This window comes from Artemia sp. Qi Xiang Cuo, chromosome 15, assembly GCF_049724085.1.
Source record: "Artemia sp. Qi Xiang Cuo chromosome 15, ASM4972408v1, whole genome shotgun sequence".
Taxonomy (NCBI): domain Eukaryota; kingdom Metazoa; phylum Arthropoda; class Branchiopoda; order Anostraca; family Artemiidae; genus Artemia; species Artemia sp. Qi Xiang Cuo.
Genome location: NC_142808.1, coordinates 32,453,499 through 32,470,848, shown reverse-complemented (window position 1 = coordinate 32,470,848; position 17,350 = coordinate 32,453,499). Strand labels below are relative to the sequence as shown.

At 36.9% G+C, this 17,350-nt stretch overlaps 2 protein-coding genes across 2 annotated transcripts; both read right to left on the bottom strand.

Moving 5' to 3' along the window:
* Positions 1-2,619: 2,619 nt before the first annotated feature.
* On the bottom strand, positions 2,620-2,979 carry LOC148943568 (uncharacterized). The gene has a single exon (XM_089101171.1). It carries the CDS (start codon positions 2,977-2,979, stop codon positions 2,620-2,622), a length of 360 nt encoding a protein of 119 aa, XP_088957297.1.
* A 4,069-nt stretch (positions 2,980-7,048) lies between these two features.
* Positions 7,049-7,975, bottom strand: LOC148943567 (protein CFDP2-like). The gene has a single exon (XM_089101170.1). It carries the CDS (start codon positions 7,973-7,975, stop codon positions 7,049-7,051), a length of 927 nt encoding a protein of 308 aa, XP_088957296.1.
* Positions 7,976-17,350: the final 9,375 nt, after the last annotated feature.

The window sequence follows — 17,350 nt, the reverse complement described above, 5'->3', positions numbered from 1 at the left end:
TGGGATAGCCATTTTATTCAAAACAGTCAATAGATCATATAACAAGGCTTTCGGGGTTGAAACAAACCTCCAGAGTCTAGGGGCAAGGGTGTAAGCTATACCTCGGGGGCATATAAGGTTTTTGTGGAAGCGATGGCCGTATATACTTGAGAGGAGACTCGTTTGATTGGAAATTGAGAGTTTTAGCTCTCTTAAGAGTCAAAAGGAATGGAGGGCAATTAGACCCCCCCCCTCTTTTCCCTAAGCGTATCTGATTGAAATTGTGAGATAGTTATTTTGTTTAAAATAGTCCAAAGAACATATAACAAAGCCTCCAGGGTTGACAAAACCATCCAGATCCCTGGGACAAGGTTTGTAAGTTATGCCCTGGGGGAATATAAGGTTTTTATGGAATGGGTGGTCATGAAAATTTTGGATAGGGCTCATTTGATTGGAAATCGAATTTATAGTGCTCTTTTAAGAGTCAAAAGTGATTTGAGGGCAATCAGCCCCCCTTCCCCAACGCCCGTCATTTTCCAAAACAAACATCCAATAAAAATTTTGAAACATATATCTTCTTCAGCATTGTTGAAAGGGATGTTTCAACATCCCTTTCGACTTTGCGTTTTGGGATGTCAACCCCCCCCCACATACACACAAATTTCAAGGGAAGGGTTGTAAGTTAGGCCATTCGTTCATCGTTTTCATATAGCATATATTATTGACTTTCCATAAAGATTATTATTTCTTTCCAAAAAGACACAAGGACATTCATTCTTTAAGCCTTTCAAAGAATGTTGAAGGGAGTGATGAATTAAATCAAAACAAGTTATGTGTATACGGGTTGTCAAAATGGCGTAAGTCAGGAATGACTGAGTATATTAATTTGGAACTTTCAGGAAATGATAAGGCAGATGACCAATTGATGAAAAAGGCAATATTGCACGCTACTAGTACAACTACTACTACTGCTACTACTACCACTAAAACAACTGCTTCTGTAGCAATACTACCAAGGCTGAGGATATTATAATGAACATCTGGAAACGTTGAAGGAAAGTTAAACTAAATCGGAACGTATTCTGTGCATACAGATCGCTGATACGGGCGTATCAGCAATATTTTTGGAATGGCTTATCGTGTCAAGAGGCAACTTCTGTTAGGATATGCGTATGAAGGTGAAAATTTGACTGAATATTGAGGGGGAAATTGAACTAAATCAAAACACGCTATGTGCATGCAGATTGTTAAAAGGGTGTATCACCAGATTGGATTTGGGTATTAAGTTGTAACTTTCAAAGAATACTTAAAGGAGAAGATCAATTGACAAAAAGGTAATGTGCATATGCCACTACTAACACTTTTACCACTGCTACTTTTAGTAATACTACTGCTACTAACTTCTTCAATTGCAACAAATTGTAAGGCTTAGAGTATTGAGATGACAAGGGCACATCAGTAATATTTTTGGAACGGCTTTACGTATCAAGGTGAAACGACCGAGGCATCAAGAGTGGGATGTTCAGATGACCAAAAAGCAACGCGTACATGCTACTACTCTTTTTAAAACTGCTGTTACTACTTATACAACACTAATGCCGCTACTGCTTCTCATACTACCACCACAACTACTGTGATGCTAGTACTGTCCAGGCTACGTCTATGAAGGTAAAATTTGATAGAATAGCGAGGGCAAATTTGAATTGAATCGAAAGACACTATTTGCATTCAGATTGTCAAAAGAGCGTATCTTAATAATTGGTTTGTGCATTAAGTTGGAACTTTCAAAGAATGCTAAGAGGGGAAGATCAATTGACCAGAAGGCAATATGTGCGCGTACTACTACCACTGCTACATTTACTAGTTCTACTACTGCTCCAATTACTACTTCTATTGCACTTACTTATAAGGCTAAGAGCATTAAGATGAAAATTTCAAGAAGTACATGCATATACAGGTTATCAAAAGGACAATACGGCAATGACAGCAATGGTTGATTGTATTAAATTGAAGCCTCCAGGACTTGATGTACTTGCTGTACATTCAAGCCGCATCCAGGCTCTTCGTGATGCCCAGCAGACGACGACATGTTTCTTTCCAGAGATTTTGCTCGAGGGTGGCAGGCTATATAGTTTCAAGCCGGTGATGATCCCAGAGTCGCCCAAATTGTCGAAAATCCCCAATAGGCTTTAGGTCAGCCTTAACTACCGCTAGCCATTTTTCTTCTATCCTCCTGCTTTCTTCTTCCATGGTGGTAGTGGAAGACATTTGATCGATTTTTTGGTAATATGCTCTTCTGATCTCCGCATGGTGTGACCAAACCACCTCAGACGCCTCATTTTGACAACAGAAGAGCCAAGTGGGCCGTCCCCACCTCTTCTACTGACCTCTTCGTTTGAGACTCTGTCTGAGTGGCCGAATGTCTATTATGTATCGCAGGCATTTCGGATGGAATAAGTCCAAGTTTGACGCTTTGGCTGCTTTCAGTGGCCAAGTTTCACACCCATAGAGAAGAATAGAGATTACCATGGCTTCGTAAACGCGGAGCTTTGTGCGTGGAGAGATTTCGCTACGCTTCCAAAGCGAGTTCTTTAGCTGCAGAAAGACGCTCTATGCTGAGGATATGCGATTCCGGATCTCCTATGATGATTCCCCAATTGCATTTATTATTGAGTCAAGGCATTTGAACGACTCAACGTCCTCGATTTGACTACCATTTAGGATCACCGGGGTGTCATCCATCCCAGGTGTCCAGATCGTTTTCGTCTTCGGTAGACTTATTTGGAGGCCAGTCAAAAGTGCTCTGCTTACTACTTCATTAATCATGGCCTGTGCATCTGTAACAGACTCAGCAAGTATATCCACATCATCAGTGTAATCAAGATCCGTGACTGAGAAGGACGGGCTCATTTCCACATCTTTATAGTTGTCGATGGCCACGAGAATCCAATCAATATCGAAGATGAATAAGGTCGATGATATAACGCATCCTTGACTCATACCCTACTCAATCAGGACCAGATCTGGAAGCTCACTATCGACTCTAACTTGGGCCTTGGTTCCATCGCAGTATGCCTTCAACAGTCTGATAATCATCTCAGGGACTCCGTCCTCTCTCATTGCGTCCCATATGACGTCGCGCTGAACTGAGTCAAAGGCCGTGATGAAATCGATGAAGATTTGGATTGTCTCCTGCTGGTGTTTGAAGCGATCTTCTGGAACCTGTCGTAAGGTAAAGATCTGATCACAGGAGCCCATACCTGGTCTAAATCCTGCTTGGTTGGGTCGAGTTCGGGAATTTCTAGTGTCTCGGAACCTATTTAGAAGTATAATTGCGAACATCTTTGTATCAATCGGGATGATGGATATGCTTCGGTAGTTTTTACATTCCATTTGGTCTCCTTTTTTGAAGATAGGAACAATTATCGATGTCTTCCACTCATCGGGTATGTATTCACTGTCTCATAGATCCGTAACAAGTTCATCGAGCTCATCTGCGGCCGACTCGGGCAGAGGCTTCAGCTGCTAAGCAGGGATGCCATCTATTCCAGGACTTTAGTGTTTTTTCTAGTAGTTTGATTGCCTGGACCAGGGTTGCCACCCTTAGTTATTTATCACTATTTCGAGTGATTTTTTATATTGCCTAGTGATTGTCTTCTAGCTAGTGGTTTATAGTGATTTTTGTTCTAAAACTAGTGATTTTTCAAAATATAGTGGATAGATTCATGATTCAATCGAAAAAATCATAGAAGAAGCTAATTAATAAAATAAACGCAAAATGGTGATACACTATAGTTCCCAATATGTTCCAGATTAGCATTTATGCAAATATACCGTCTTTGAACCTTCCAGTTTCCCACCATATGTCGATATCAGATATAGACCCCAGAGCGTTATCATCAAGGTAATAGGCGAATCTAATTAATCGAAAATTGCAAAAATGCTCTATACTTCCAATTTCACAACATATGCTCAGGTCGAACTTTGTTTTCATATTTATGGGTCTCTTTATTCTAACAGTTCTAAATTTGATTTTCTTCTGTGAAAACCTTTGAAAGTGGAGGGAATGGTGGATTTGAATACAACCTCTACATCTGCAAAAATGGAGTCATTGAAAAATATGAAGGTAGGTATAGATTAAATATAATTTTCTAAATGAAAAAAAAATCATTGAAAAAGAAAATAGGACTTAGTGCTTTTTATAATAGGATTTACAATATAACTAGATATATTAAATCAATTGTAGTTTGATGATTAAAGTCGGTTGGGAGTAAGGGGGGGGTATCTACTCGGAGCATTGTCTTATGATTTTTAATTTTTACTTCTAATGTCTGATCGAAACTCTAATAATTCTCCAAGCTCTCTTATTTGTATTCGAAACACCTAATAAGTGCAGTTACGTTCTGTTCTTTAAGTTTTTTGATTTATGTGCTAAAAAATCAAACAGTTTGTGGTAACGAACTATAAGAATGGAGCGACGATAGAAACCGAAACTCTAGAAACGGAAAAAACTCTAAAACTGAGAAAAAAAGGTGAAGTTGGGTAATGAAAAGATTGATCAGGTGAACAGCTTCACTTACCTTGGTAGTATTAGTATTATTATTATTAGTAGTAATAGTATTATTATTATTATTGTCAAAAGTAGAATAGCCAAGGCTCAGGGTGTTTTTTCACAGCTAAAAAAAAGTTTGGAAGAATAGAAAGATAAGTCTGCGAACCAAGATTAGAATATTGGAAGCTACAGTGATGACAGTGGTCAAATGTGGCTCTGAAGCATGGGCGCTCCGAAAAGTTGATGAAGATTTGCTAGATGTTTTCCAGAGAAATTGCTTAAGGATTGTTCTGGGTACCCGGTTGACTGGCCGTATTTCAAACAATAGGCTATACGAAAAATGTGGTTCAATACCGCTTTCTAGGGCTATAATGAAAGAAAGGTTGAGGTGGCTTGGGCATGTTGTGCGGATGAAGGATGACAGATTGCCGAAGATTGTTCTTTTCGGCAAACCGTCTAGGGCTAAACGGAAAGCAGGTCGTCCTCGTCTGGGGAGGGAGAACGTCATAAAGAAAGATTTAAAGGAAATGGGAACTTCATGGGCGGGTGTAAAAAGGGAGGCTTTGAATATATTGGGATGGAGGAGGAGCGTGCGTAGCTGTGTTGGCCTCAGGCGGCTTGGTGTTTCGGTGAGTTGTTTCGGCGTATCTTGGTGATTCGGCGTATCATAGAACCCTACTGTACAGGTTTCAAGCCCATATCTGCAAAAGTGTTGAATTTTGTATTATTTGCCAGAAGAAAGATCACAGATGCATGTTAATTTGTTTGTTTATTTTTCCAAGGGGTGATCGTATCGAACCAATGATCCTAGAACATCGGGAGAGGGCTCATTTGAACGGAAATTAAAATTTCTGGCGTCCCTTTTATCTGAACAAAAAGATCTGATGGATATTATCCCCCCTCCCACCTCCCTTTTTTACCCAAAAATTGTTCGATCGAAAGTTTGAGATAGCCACTTTTTTTATTATAGTTTAAAGGTACCAAAACTATACCTTTAGATTTAGTATGACCCACCCAGGCCCCGAGGATAGGTCTGGGGATGAAAGCATGCTAAGCATAATTTGCTAAGGATTATGTGCGATCTATGAAAATCAGTTGCATAGCCACAAAGATAAATAGCGGGTGACAGAATGCATTGGACTGTATAACTTGTGCTACATATTTGCACATTAGGGCGGTATGGGTAAGGTTAGGCTACTTTACCCCAAAACCCCCTAATATGCAAATATACAGCCCAAATTATATTATTATAATATAATATAATTATATATATTATAGAAAATATACAATTATATATATTATACATAATATATATAAATATATAGGATTTAATATTAATTATATACGTTATATAATATTGTATTATGTTATAATATAATTATAATTATTTAATTATAATATGATTATATTATTAAATATAAACTATTGTATTATATTTGCATCATATTTTGGCATATTTCATTAGGATTAACGTACCTTTACTTCTTTGGTGTGTTCCGTATGATTAACGAGTACCTCTTTTTTTATTAAAGAATTAATAAGACCAATGCTCATCGAACCTTGTGAAGGGTGGGATAAATTTTTTCCATGAAAATTTAAAAAGGCCATGTTCAAAATTGTCGCTGGTGTCCCAGTAATTATACCAGCTCAACCAGAGTAAAATGAAAACAGTTTCTACGTTTTTTGGAAGAACAAAATGAGGTTTAGAACCGACAAAGAAGAAAAAGCAAATATTTCAATTAGATCACCCATAACCAATTTTCGGTGACCGGGGTATAAGCCAATGGTAGCATTTCCGGAAAATACAACGAGGAAGCAATGATTTTATTCTATTGTCTGCATAAATATGCAAAAAGGCATCTTTCAAAATTACAAGGATAATTTTGACTTGATAAAAATCGAAACGTCAATCTGAAGGTATTTTCGACTTCTATGGGGGTAATTTTACCCCTTTCCTATGTAGGTGCGCCTGTATAGAACATGGTAAAGCCACAAACAATTATTAATTACAAAGATAAAAAGTATTTATTTCTAGTGATTTCTATTCAATAATCTAGTGATTTATGTGCTAATTTAGTGATTTATTTTCCAAGAATCTAGTGATTTTTTTCATCGGGTGGCAACCCTGGCCTGGACTACTTCCTTTCTAGTAGGTGGGACCGTAGATAAATTTTCATAAGAATGATTTTCTGACGGGCTGGGTGAGGCTATGGAGTGTTGGTTTCCACTGCTAGTAATTCCTGGTCTCAGCAATTCTTGGAAGTGTGCCCGCCACCTTTCGATACGTTTTTCCAAACTTCTGAGCAGTTTCCCGTCTTTCGCTTTAAGCAGAGGGATGGTAGATTGCTTTTTCTTCCCACTACATTCTCCAAGAATCTGGTAAAGTTTCCTTGTATCATTTCGTGAGGGCGCTTTTTCCATCTCATCGGCCATATTTGACCAGTAAAACTTTCTGTCGGCTCTAGCAGATTTGTGGTATTCCTGATGCAGCGATTTATATGCAGCGGACTTTTCTGGTTATCTCCTTCTTCTTTGCAGAGAGTTTAGTAATTTCTCAGAGATCCATTTTTTGGCTTTTCTTTTTACGAATCCAATGATGTCTGATGCGGTTTCTTTCACGTGGCAAGTGAGCTTGCTCCCTTTTCTCTCTATTGTGGAAGCATGACATCCTGATGAGTTGGAATCCTGATCAATACCTTCGGTGTCGTCTTTTAGGGTAGCGAAGCGGTTGGAAAATTTAGATACGTCTATTTTCTGACTTAGCATGGGCGTCTTCTTCGTACTGAGTCTGTACCTTAGTCTGGTCTTTAGCAAGAAGCGGTCCAATCCATTTTTTGATCCTGTGTCAGCACCTCTGTGCACCCTTGAGTCTAACATCATGGTCTTCCACCTTCGAGATATAAGCAGGTAATGAATTTGAGCTTTCACTCTTCCATCGCGGGATTCCCTTGTATATGTGTGGCAGGACTTGTGTGTAAACCAAGTATTAGCAACAGCGAGACTGTTCTGTATTGCGAACAGGAGAAGTCTGTTACCATTAGAGCACCTTTCACCAAGGCCATGATTGCCAACCGCCTGTTCAGAGTCATTCAGCCTGCCACCGATCCTTGCATTAAAATCGTTTCCAATCACGAGTATGTGTTTTCGGGGGATCCTGTCAATGACCAACTGAATTTCGCCGTAAAACCGATCTCTTAGGAGTTCAGACGCATCTCTGGTTGGGGTGTATACGCTAAGGAGGGTCATGTTGTTATTTTGGCCTTTAAATCTCGCCCACACAATCCTGCTAGATACTGCCTCATATTCCAGGAACCCAGTGGCCGCTTTTGGGGACAATATGAGACCTACTCCTGCTAAACCGAAGCCATCCGTTGGTCCTGAGTTATAAAATATGATCTTCTTCCCAGACGGTGCTTCTAGGGTAGAGACGTCACGTCCATCCATTCAGCCTCGTCTCAGAGACGCACAAGATGTCAAGATTATAAATATGGAATTCTTCGGCTATAAAATCTTGTGTCAGAGGGCATCTTGTCGAGCATAGGCTCCAGCAGCCAAAGTTTAGGCCTTGTCTTCTTGATATGATGGTAGCTAGCCTACTTTTCGACGAGGGCACGAGTCTCGTCGCATCGCATAAAACCGGAGATGCCGTAGCAAAACTTTTACTGTGCTCGCATTCATCATCATATTTTTAGCTAGCCCACTTTTTAACGAGGGCGCAAGTCTCGTTGCATCGCAAAAAACTAAAGCTGAAATTTTCTGGGAATTGTTAGGGGGAAAGATGAGCTGAGTCACAACACGCCGACCGTATGCAGGTGGTCAAAAGGGCATATCTGCAATATTTTAAGAACGGTTTCGTTTGTGGAAGTTGAAAATTACTGGGCTTGTTGTGCGGGATGCTGAACTAACCAAAAGACTCTATTTGCATCATAATGCTGCAGCTTCTACTACTATTGCTACAACTACTACCGTTGCTAAAGCAAAGGGTATTAAGGCGACAGTTTTGGGCAATATTGAAACTGTACTGAACTAAATCGATACACAGTATGCCCACACAGGTTGTCAAGAAGACGTATCAGCAATGTTTCAGGAACAGTTGATGGTATTAAGTTGAAACTTTCATCGTATGATGAAGGGGATGTTGAAAAAAACCAATGGTAATATGTGCATACTGCTACTAATGTTACTACAACTGTTGCTACTACACAAGCTAAGGGTATTAAGATGAAACTTTCAAGGATTATTTAGGCGGATGTTGAATTAAATCAAAACGAACTATGATCATGTATATTGTCAAAGGGGTGACAAAACAATATATCAAGAACGGCTTACATTATTAAACTAGACCTTTCAAGGTAAGTTGTTGCGGATTTCGAATTAACCAGAAGACACTATGTGTATACTTTTAATACTGCTTCTACTGTTGCTTTTGTCTGACTAATGACACTAAGAGCATAAAGGTGAAACTTTTAGGGAACGTTTAGGGGGAGTTTCAATTAAACAAAAAGATTATATCTATGCAGGTTTTCCAAAGGGCATATAAGCAATATCATAGGCGGCGCTGCTCTATTATAGCTAACAATATCATTCAAACTTTTAAAGGAGCTAATTCGATTGGATATTAAAAGTTCTAGTGGCCTTTTTAATAGTCAAAGTGATTGGAGGGCACGCAGTCCTCCTCTTTAGCCCATAATTTTTCAAACATTTCCGGTCAACATTTTTAGACAGCCGTTTTGTTCTGCATAGTTGAACGCTCCTGTAAATATATCTCTCGGGATATTGGGTATGTCAACCGCCCACAGTTATGCAATTTGCACACTATGCTTTAAAACTAGCTGTTGCTTTAAAACTAAATCAAAAAGCATAGTGTGTATGCAGGTTGCCAATAAGACATCTCAGCAATTTCCCAATAATGACTATTGTATACAGGGTGTCAAAGAGCATGGATACAATTCTTTGGGAATGGTATTAAGTTTTGTTTTTCAGGTCAACTAAAGGAAGTTCAAAACAAAATTAAACAATGCTATTAGTGTCGAGATTTTCAAAAGGGGGGATTTTATTAAAAATTGTCGAAAAAGTTCTCCAACATACAAATAGCAAGCCAAACATTATTTTTTTCCATAAAAAAGACAATGTCAATAAAAAACAAACAAAAATTAATTTCATAAACCTTTTCTACAAAATAAGTTTTTTGAAGAAAAGTAAAAAGCTCCACTGAACCAAAATTGAGCAGAAATAAAATCAAATAATCTAACATGCGCAAAACTACCACAAATCACCATCAATTAATAAATGAAACCCAAAACGAATAGAAATTACAATAAATAACCGAGTCAAACGCAAAAGAAGCAGAAATTAACATAAGTGTGACTGACAACCCTCATGCCTCCTCAAGGCCAGAACATAATTTGTACTTTACTGGAAAAAAATACAAATGAATTTGCATTGTCAGTTTAATGTACATATGCTAATGTTTATTCCTTAAAGTATTAATAATTTTTGCTTTATTAAAGTTAAAAACTGAAAACACTTAAAATTTATTACGTATATGAGGGGGGTTATCCCATCCTCAATATCTGGCTCTTTACTCTAACGTTACGTTTTTGTCCCAATTCTTTAAGAACGACTCCTGAAACACAAGGGCCGTTTCATTAGAATAGAAAGCCTTTTTAAAAGTTCTAAAAAAGCTTTAGCGTTTAGAGCAAGGTATCGAGGAGGAGGCAACCCCCTTCGTGGACGTAATAAATTTCCAATGTTTTAACTTTTTTAACTTCAATAAAACAAAAAATATTAAGACTTTAAGGGATAAATAAGTAGAATACGGCTTAATGGTAGCTTCCCAGTTGCAAAAGAAGTAACGCCACACGGTGGCTGAACTGGATTCAAACAAGTTGATTCGCTTTATTTGTAATGAAATTAGGCTGCGTTTGGTAATCTGATATTTCATATCAGCTATAAAGAGGAGGGGGTGAGTCATTGTTTAGGTGGAGATACGGCATATTCCTAAACAAGTACATTTTAATGGACAAACTGGTGAAAGGGGCTCGAAGTTTTAGGTGAAAGAGGCTTCAGATAAATTTGAAAGAGGAAGGGGGGGGGGAAGTAGGAATTAATTAAAATGTTTCTCTATACAGGTAAAATGTTACATTCCCATATCTACCAGCACAGAGGTGGAAAAGGTGAGGCAGGCTATCATCAGCCCGCCTGGAAATTTCGTTGGGTGGCAAATACTGCTAGGAACCTAGTTTTCAGCAATTTTAAATGGTAATATTTTTGTTTTTCTATGTATAAGAAGTACTTCAATGTATTTAAACAAATGTCTCTGATGTACTCCACCACCACTGATATTTAGCGTTGGCCCCCCTGAAAATTTTTCTGCTGGTGCCCTTAAAAAAGAAAAAAAAATACAAATTAAGTTCTGGTGGTTGCTCATTTTGAGTTTGACTCGGTTATTTATTGTAATTTCATTTCGTTTTGGGTTTTATAACCCCCCCCCCCCAAAAAAAAAGACAAAAAAAAAGAAAACAAGCCCTGTTAGTTTCAACTTGACACACCAAACTTTTCTTAAGATATTGCTTTTACGTCCTTTTGACAACCTGCCTACAGACGGCAAGTTGTGATTAAGTTCATCCCCCCCCCCTATAGAGACTTCCTTGAAAGTTTCACCTTCATACCTTTAGGCGTAGTTGTGATAGTAGTCATAGTAGTAGTATTTCTATTACTAGTGCTAGTATCAAATGTAATAGCGGTACTACTAGTAGCAGCAGCAATATTAACGTATTACCTTTACAAGTAGCTGCAATAGAAGGATTAGTTGAAGTAGTAGTAGTAAATGTAGCAGTGATAGAAGTATCAGTAGTAGCATACACATATTATTATTATTATTATTATTATTTATTTTTAACCCACACTATACAGAGGTACAATACGTGGAGTATCACGATGAAAAACACAAAAAATGCGACACAAGACAATATATAAATCAAAAATTACCAAATTACATTGTAACACATAATAATTTAAAAGAAACGAGAGCAAAAAAAATAACGTGAAAGGCGGGAAAAACAAAAACAAAAAAAAAACTGACAACTTGCAGAATGTAATAAGCAGGCATTAATATTATCATTATTGGATTTTTACTCACTCTTTACAGATCTAAATTGTAGAATGACCAAACAGAGAAAAACAACTAAACAAATAAAAGAAAAAAAACTTACGACTGAAAAAACCTGATAAGGTGATGGTGCGGAGAAAAACGGATACAAGCAGTATTTGAAAGTTTTCTGTGTCGTGCTTCCAGTTTTTCAGTAATATTAGGAACAAGAAATGTATTAATAATTATCTGGTTTTTGGTCCAAGGTGGAAGAAACAACAAAAATTTACAAAATCTAAAATAATTAATCTGGATTCTTCTTAACACATTTTTCTTCAGAAGGAGGAAAATTCCAGAAGCATAAAGAATTGAATGGTCACCAAAAGTTGAGTAGAGCTTGGCTAACACGAGTTTATTATATTTACCTCTATTGGCAACAATCTTAGCATATCCTAATTTAATTTTCATATTAATATCTGAGACTGTGCGCTGGCGCAAGCTCGGAAGACTATTAGTAATAGAAATACCGAGCCATCGAAGAGAATCTACGAGAGGGATAGTAAAGCCACTACAGCAAAGGGAAGTACAAGAAATTTTATTAAAAGAAAGAAATTTACAATTATCTACATTAAGAGATAGGCCTATGTTTGAAAAAGAAGTAGCAACACGAGAAACCATGTTAGATAAACCAGTTTTAGTACGGCTTATAAGAAGCAGATCATCAGTGTAAGCCAGGTAGGAAACATCAGAATAAACGTAGAGATAGGTAGCCGAAATATTTGCCAGAACACCTGAAATACACAAATTAAAAAGGGTCGGAGATAAAACTCCACCTTGCCTTAAACCTCTTTTCAATTTAATATTAGATGCAGACACAGATTTCAGCCGAAGAAAAGAATTAGAGTACCAGTACCGAAGAAGCAAAATAACTAATAGATTGACACCGCAACCACGAAGAGCAGAAAAAAGCTGACTATGACATACACTATCAAAAGCTTTTGATAGATCTAAAGTACAAAAATATATGCTCCTTCCCCTAGAAGAATTTTCAAGGAGCAAAGAAGATAATACACGATGTGCGTGTTGACAACCTAATCCGGGCTTAAATCCAAACTGGTTATCTCTCTCAAGCATATTATTAGTTACAAAAGGTATTAAAACATGCTCAAGAACTTTACTAAAAGTGCAAGAGACAGTAATAGGTCGGTAAGAAGAGCAAATAAAAGGAGAATTCCCCTTCTTTAAAATTGAAGAGACAGTACCACACAAAAAACTCTCCGGTACACTAGAAGTACAAATACACATCTGGAGAAGTAGGTGTATATGGTTAATAAGGGGGGAGCAATCTAATAAAAGGTGAAATCTAAATATACCATCATTATCAAGATTATCTGATTTAAGTTTCTTAATTGCTTCAATTACGGATGAAAGAGAAATAGGAACACAGAGATGCTGAGATAGAGGGGTACTAAAAATAGCAGAAAGAGAATGAGAATACAAAGAATGCACACGGTAATTAACATTAGAAAAAATAGACGAGTAATGGTCATGCCAAGCAGATGCAGGAAGACAATCACTATTTGGTACATCACTTCTAATCGACTCAGAATTAATAACTTTTCGCCATTCTCTCTTTGACACTGGAAAATCCATACCACGATAATGCATAGACTTAAGATATTTTTTATATTCCCTGCGGGTCTTACGCTTAAGGTCAGAAACAATACCACAAGGCGGTCTATCACATTCATTCCAAACTTTTAACCAAAACTTAGCTTTATTTTTCAAAGTTTTTAAATTAGGATCTAAAGACCAGATAGGTTTTTGTGTACCACGTCTAACACGTTGCAGCGGCACTGCAACTGCCTCGGCATCTTTTAAACATTTAATTATTTGATTATAATAGCAATCCAGGTCCTTTTTGCAATTCCCTTGTATAGAGCTCTGAAGCAGATGATAGGGAACTCGTATAGCAGACAGCAGCCTTGTTAGAGTAAACGCATAAAGAGGAACATCAGCTTTCTTCCAATTACTTTTTTCAAACCATTTTGAAGATTGGGGTACTTTGCAGAAACTTGCAGGGTTTAAATTCAGCGTAAGAGTAAGTGAGATAGGGAGATGGTCTAAGTCTTGTTCTTCAGCATGTACAAACACTATTGATGTAATAATACTAGGTGAGCAAATAATGTGATCAATATTGCTCTTACTGCCTGAATATTGCCTTTTGGTTAAATGATTTTCCTCTTTTAGCATTCTCTGAAAGTTCCAACTTAATAAAAAAAAATCAATTCTTTAGATACGCTCTTTTGACAATGTGCATGCACATAGCGTCTTGGGATTTAGTTCAAATTTCCCCTTAATACTATAAGTGTAGTAGACAGGTAGTAGTAGTGGCAGTTGCGGTAATTGTAGTGGTAGCATGCAAGTATTTCCTTTTCGATCATCCACGTGAAAATTATTCCAAGGGGATAATTTTCCACCCTCATAATCCCACCCTCAACCCTCGGTCTGTATGCTAAAGTCTTAAGGTTCTTTTCAAACACTTTGTAAGAAATGATTGTTATAGGTTCTAATGTTGCTCCTTAATTTAAGTTGAAAAACTTGTTTATTAAAATTCTTTTATCTAATTTCTAACCATTCTTCATGTCATTCCTGAAAATCTTCTCGCTCCCTCCGTGTAAAATTCCCACAGGAAACTCCCCTATGTTACAATATCCATGTGAAAAATCTGCTACCCATCAATAAAAAACGATAAAAAATGGCTACCTCAAAATTTTGATCAGATGTCTTTGCAGATAAAAAGGGTTGTGGAGGGGGGCTAGTTGCCCTTCAATCTTTTTGGTCACTTGAAAGGCACTAAAACTTTTGGTTTCTGCCAAAATAAGTCCTCTCTTGACGTTCTAGAAACATTGATTTGACGCAACCACCCCTGCGAAAAGAAACATAACAAAAAAAGTGAAAAATAAACACGAATCCGTGACCATTCTTCTGGCGAAAAATACCAAATTCCACGTTTTTGTAGATAAGAGCTTGGGCCTCTTACAGCAGGATTATCTGACACGCTGAATCTGATGGTGGGATTTTCAGCGAGGTTCCTATTTCCAGAGGGTGGTTCCTTCATTTTTTTTAAATCAGATACATTTTTCCAGGCTCGTAACTTTTGATGGGTAACGTAAAAATCAAAGAATTTTTCATATTTATAATCAACTTAAAAAGTCGCTCTTTCTGTCTATTAAATAAAAAAAAACAAGTTTTTTTAACTGAAAGTAAGGAACGACGTTAAAACTTAAAACGAACAGAAATTATTCCGTATATGAAAGGGGCTGTCCCCTCCTCAATGCCTCGCTCTTTACGCTAAAGTTTGAATCTGTCACATAACTTTATTTTTTAAAACATAAAAAAACTTTACAGAGCGAGGCGCTGAGGAGGGGACAGCCCCTTTCATATACGGAATAATTTCTGTTCGTTTTAAGTTTTAATGTCGCTCCTTACTTTCAGTTTAAAAAATTTGTTTTTTTATTTAATTTCTGATCGTTTTTTAGTTAATGCAGCTTTTATTTTAGCTTACCGTCATTGAATAAATAAACAAAATTTGCATAAAAATTTTACTTTTCTTTTGCTAAATGGCTGTCTCTAAATTTGGTTCTGACGTAATTTACAAATTAACCTACGTAACGAACTTCTATATTCGTATATTTATTTTCTGGCAAAAAATACAAAGTTGCAGATTTTTGCAGATATGAGCTTGAAACCTATGTAATAGGGTTCTCTGATACGCTGAATCTGACGGTGTGATTTTCATTAAAATTCTTTCACTTGTAGGGGATGTTTCCCCCCTCTTTAAAAAATCAGGTAAATTTTCCCAGGCTCTTAGCCTTGATGAGTAATACTAAACTTAATAAAATTTATATATTTAGAAGCACTATTATAAGCCCATTCTTTCGATACATTAATTGAAATCAGAATTTCGATCTTAAAAGTTCCAATTACAATTTAGCCATATCGCTTGTTTTTTTTATTGTTTTTTTTTGCATATATTTTATTACGTATATTAGAGGGTTCTCCCCTTAATCCCCTTATTCCTTATATGATAGGGGCTGTCCCCACCTCAATCCCACTTTCATTACCCTAAAGTTTTACTTTCTAACAACTGTATTTTTTTTAAAAAATAAAAAAATTTATCGTAAAGAGCGAGGCGTTGAGGAAGGGACAGCCCCTTTCATATACGGAATAATTTATGTTCGTTTTAAGTTTTAACGTCGTTCCTTACTTTCAGTTAAAAAAACTTGTTTTTTTATTTAAATGAAAAGGGCTGTCCCCTCCTCAACGCCTCGCTCTTTACGCTAAAGTTTTTCAATTGTTTAAAAATAGAGTTGTGAGAAAGTCAAACTTTGGCTTAAAGAGCGAGGCGTTGAGAAGGGGACAGCCCCTTTCATATACGGAATAATTTCTGTTCGTTTTAAGTTTTAACGTTGTTCCTTACTTTCAGTTAAAAAAAAAACTTGTTTTTTTTATTTAATTTTTGAACGTTTTTGATCTAAAACAGGTTTTAATTTTGGCTCCCCGTAAATGAATAATTAAAACAAAATTTGAATATTAATTTTACTTTTATTATGTTAAATGGCTTTCTCAAAACAAGTGTTAATTTTATTTACGAACGTTTTTATTAGTAATAAATATACGCAACTTACGAATTAACTTACGTAACGAACTTCTATATTCGTATATTTTTAATACGTATATTAGAGGGTTCGCCCCCTAGTCAATACCTTTGTCAATACTTTGCTCTTTAAGCGAAAGTTCGAATTTTGTTCCAATCCATTTAAAATGACCCCTTAATCACAAATGCCGTTAATTAGAATAAATAGCTCTTGTGAAAGTACTAAATAATCCTTGGGTTAAAGAGCGAGGTATTGACTAGGGGGTAAACCCAATCATATACGTAATGTTTTCTGTCGTTTTAAGTTTTGATGTTGCTCCTTACTTTCAGTTGAAAACTTCTTTTTTTTATATATATAATGTCTGATCTTTTTTTTAAATAATGCTGGGAAATCCGGCATCCCCTTCACAGCAATGCCCCTTCCCCTATGAAAACTTCCTTCATGGAAATATCCTCCCACATAACCCACGAAACCCTCCCACTCCCACAACCAGAAAAAAAACCCTGAAAACGTCTGTATACTTCCCAATAACCAATACTATATGTTAACATTGGGTAAAGCCCTCCTCCCAGGGACTTTGGGGGATTAAATCATCCTAAAGGACATAGTTATCCTATTTTCGACCATGCTGAACAAAATGGCTATCAAAAGATTTTGATCGAGTGACTTTGGGAAAAAAATTAGCGTTGGAGGGGGTCTAGTTACCCTCCAATTTATTTGGTCACTTAAAAAGGGCAATAGAACTTTTAATTTCCGTTTGAATGATCCCTCTATTCTAGGATCACTGGGTTGATACGATCACCCCTGGGGAAAAAAAATAAATAAACACGCATCCGTGATCTTTCTTCTGGCAAAAAATACAAAATTCCACATTTTTGCAGATAGGAGTTTGAAACCTCTACAGTAGGGTTCTCTGATACGCTGAATATGATGGCGTGATTTTCATTAAGTTTCCATAATTTTTAGGGGGTCTTTCCCACTTTTTTCGAAAATCAACCAAATTTTCTCAGGCGCGTAACTTTTAATGGGTAAGATTAAACTTGATGAAACTTATATATTAGTAGTAAG

Bases quoted from the DNA above. Each gene is read 5' to 3' on its own strand.
- LOC148943568 (XM_089101171.1), bottom strand. From the start codon at position 2,979: ATGAGTCAAGGATGCGTTATATCATCGACCTTATTCATCTTCGATATT.
- LOC148943567 (XM_089101170.1), bottom strand. From the start codon at position 7,975: ATGGATGGACGTGACGTCTCTACCCTAGAAGCACCGTCTGGGAAGAAG.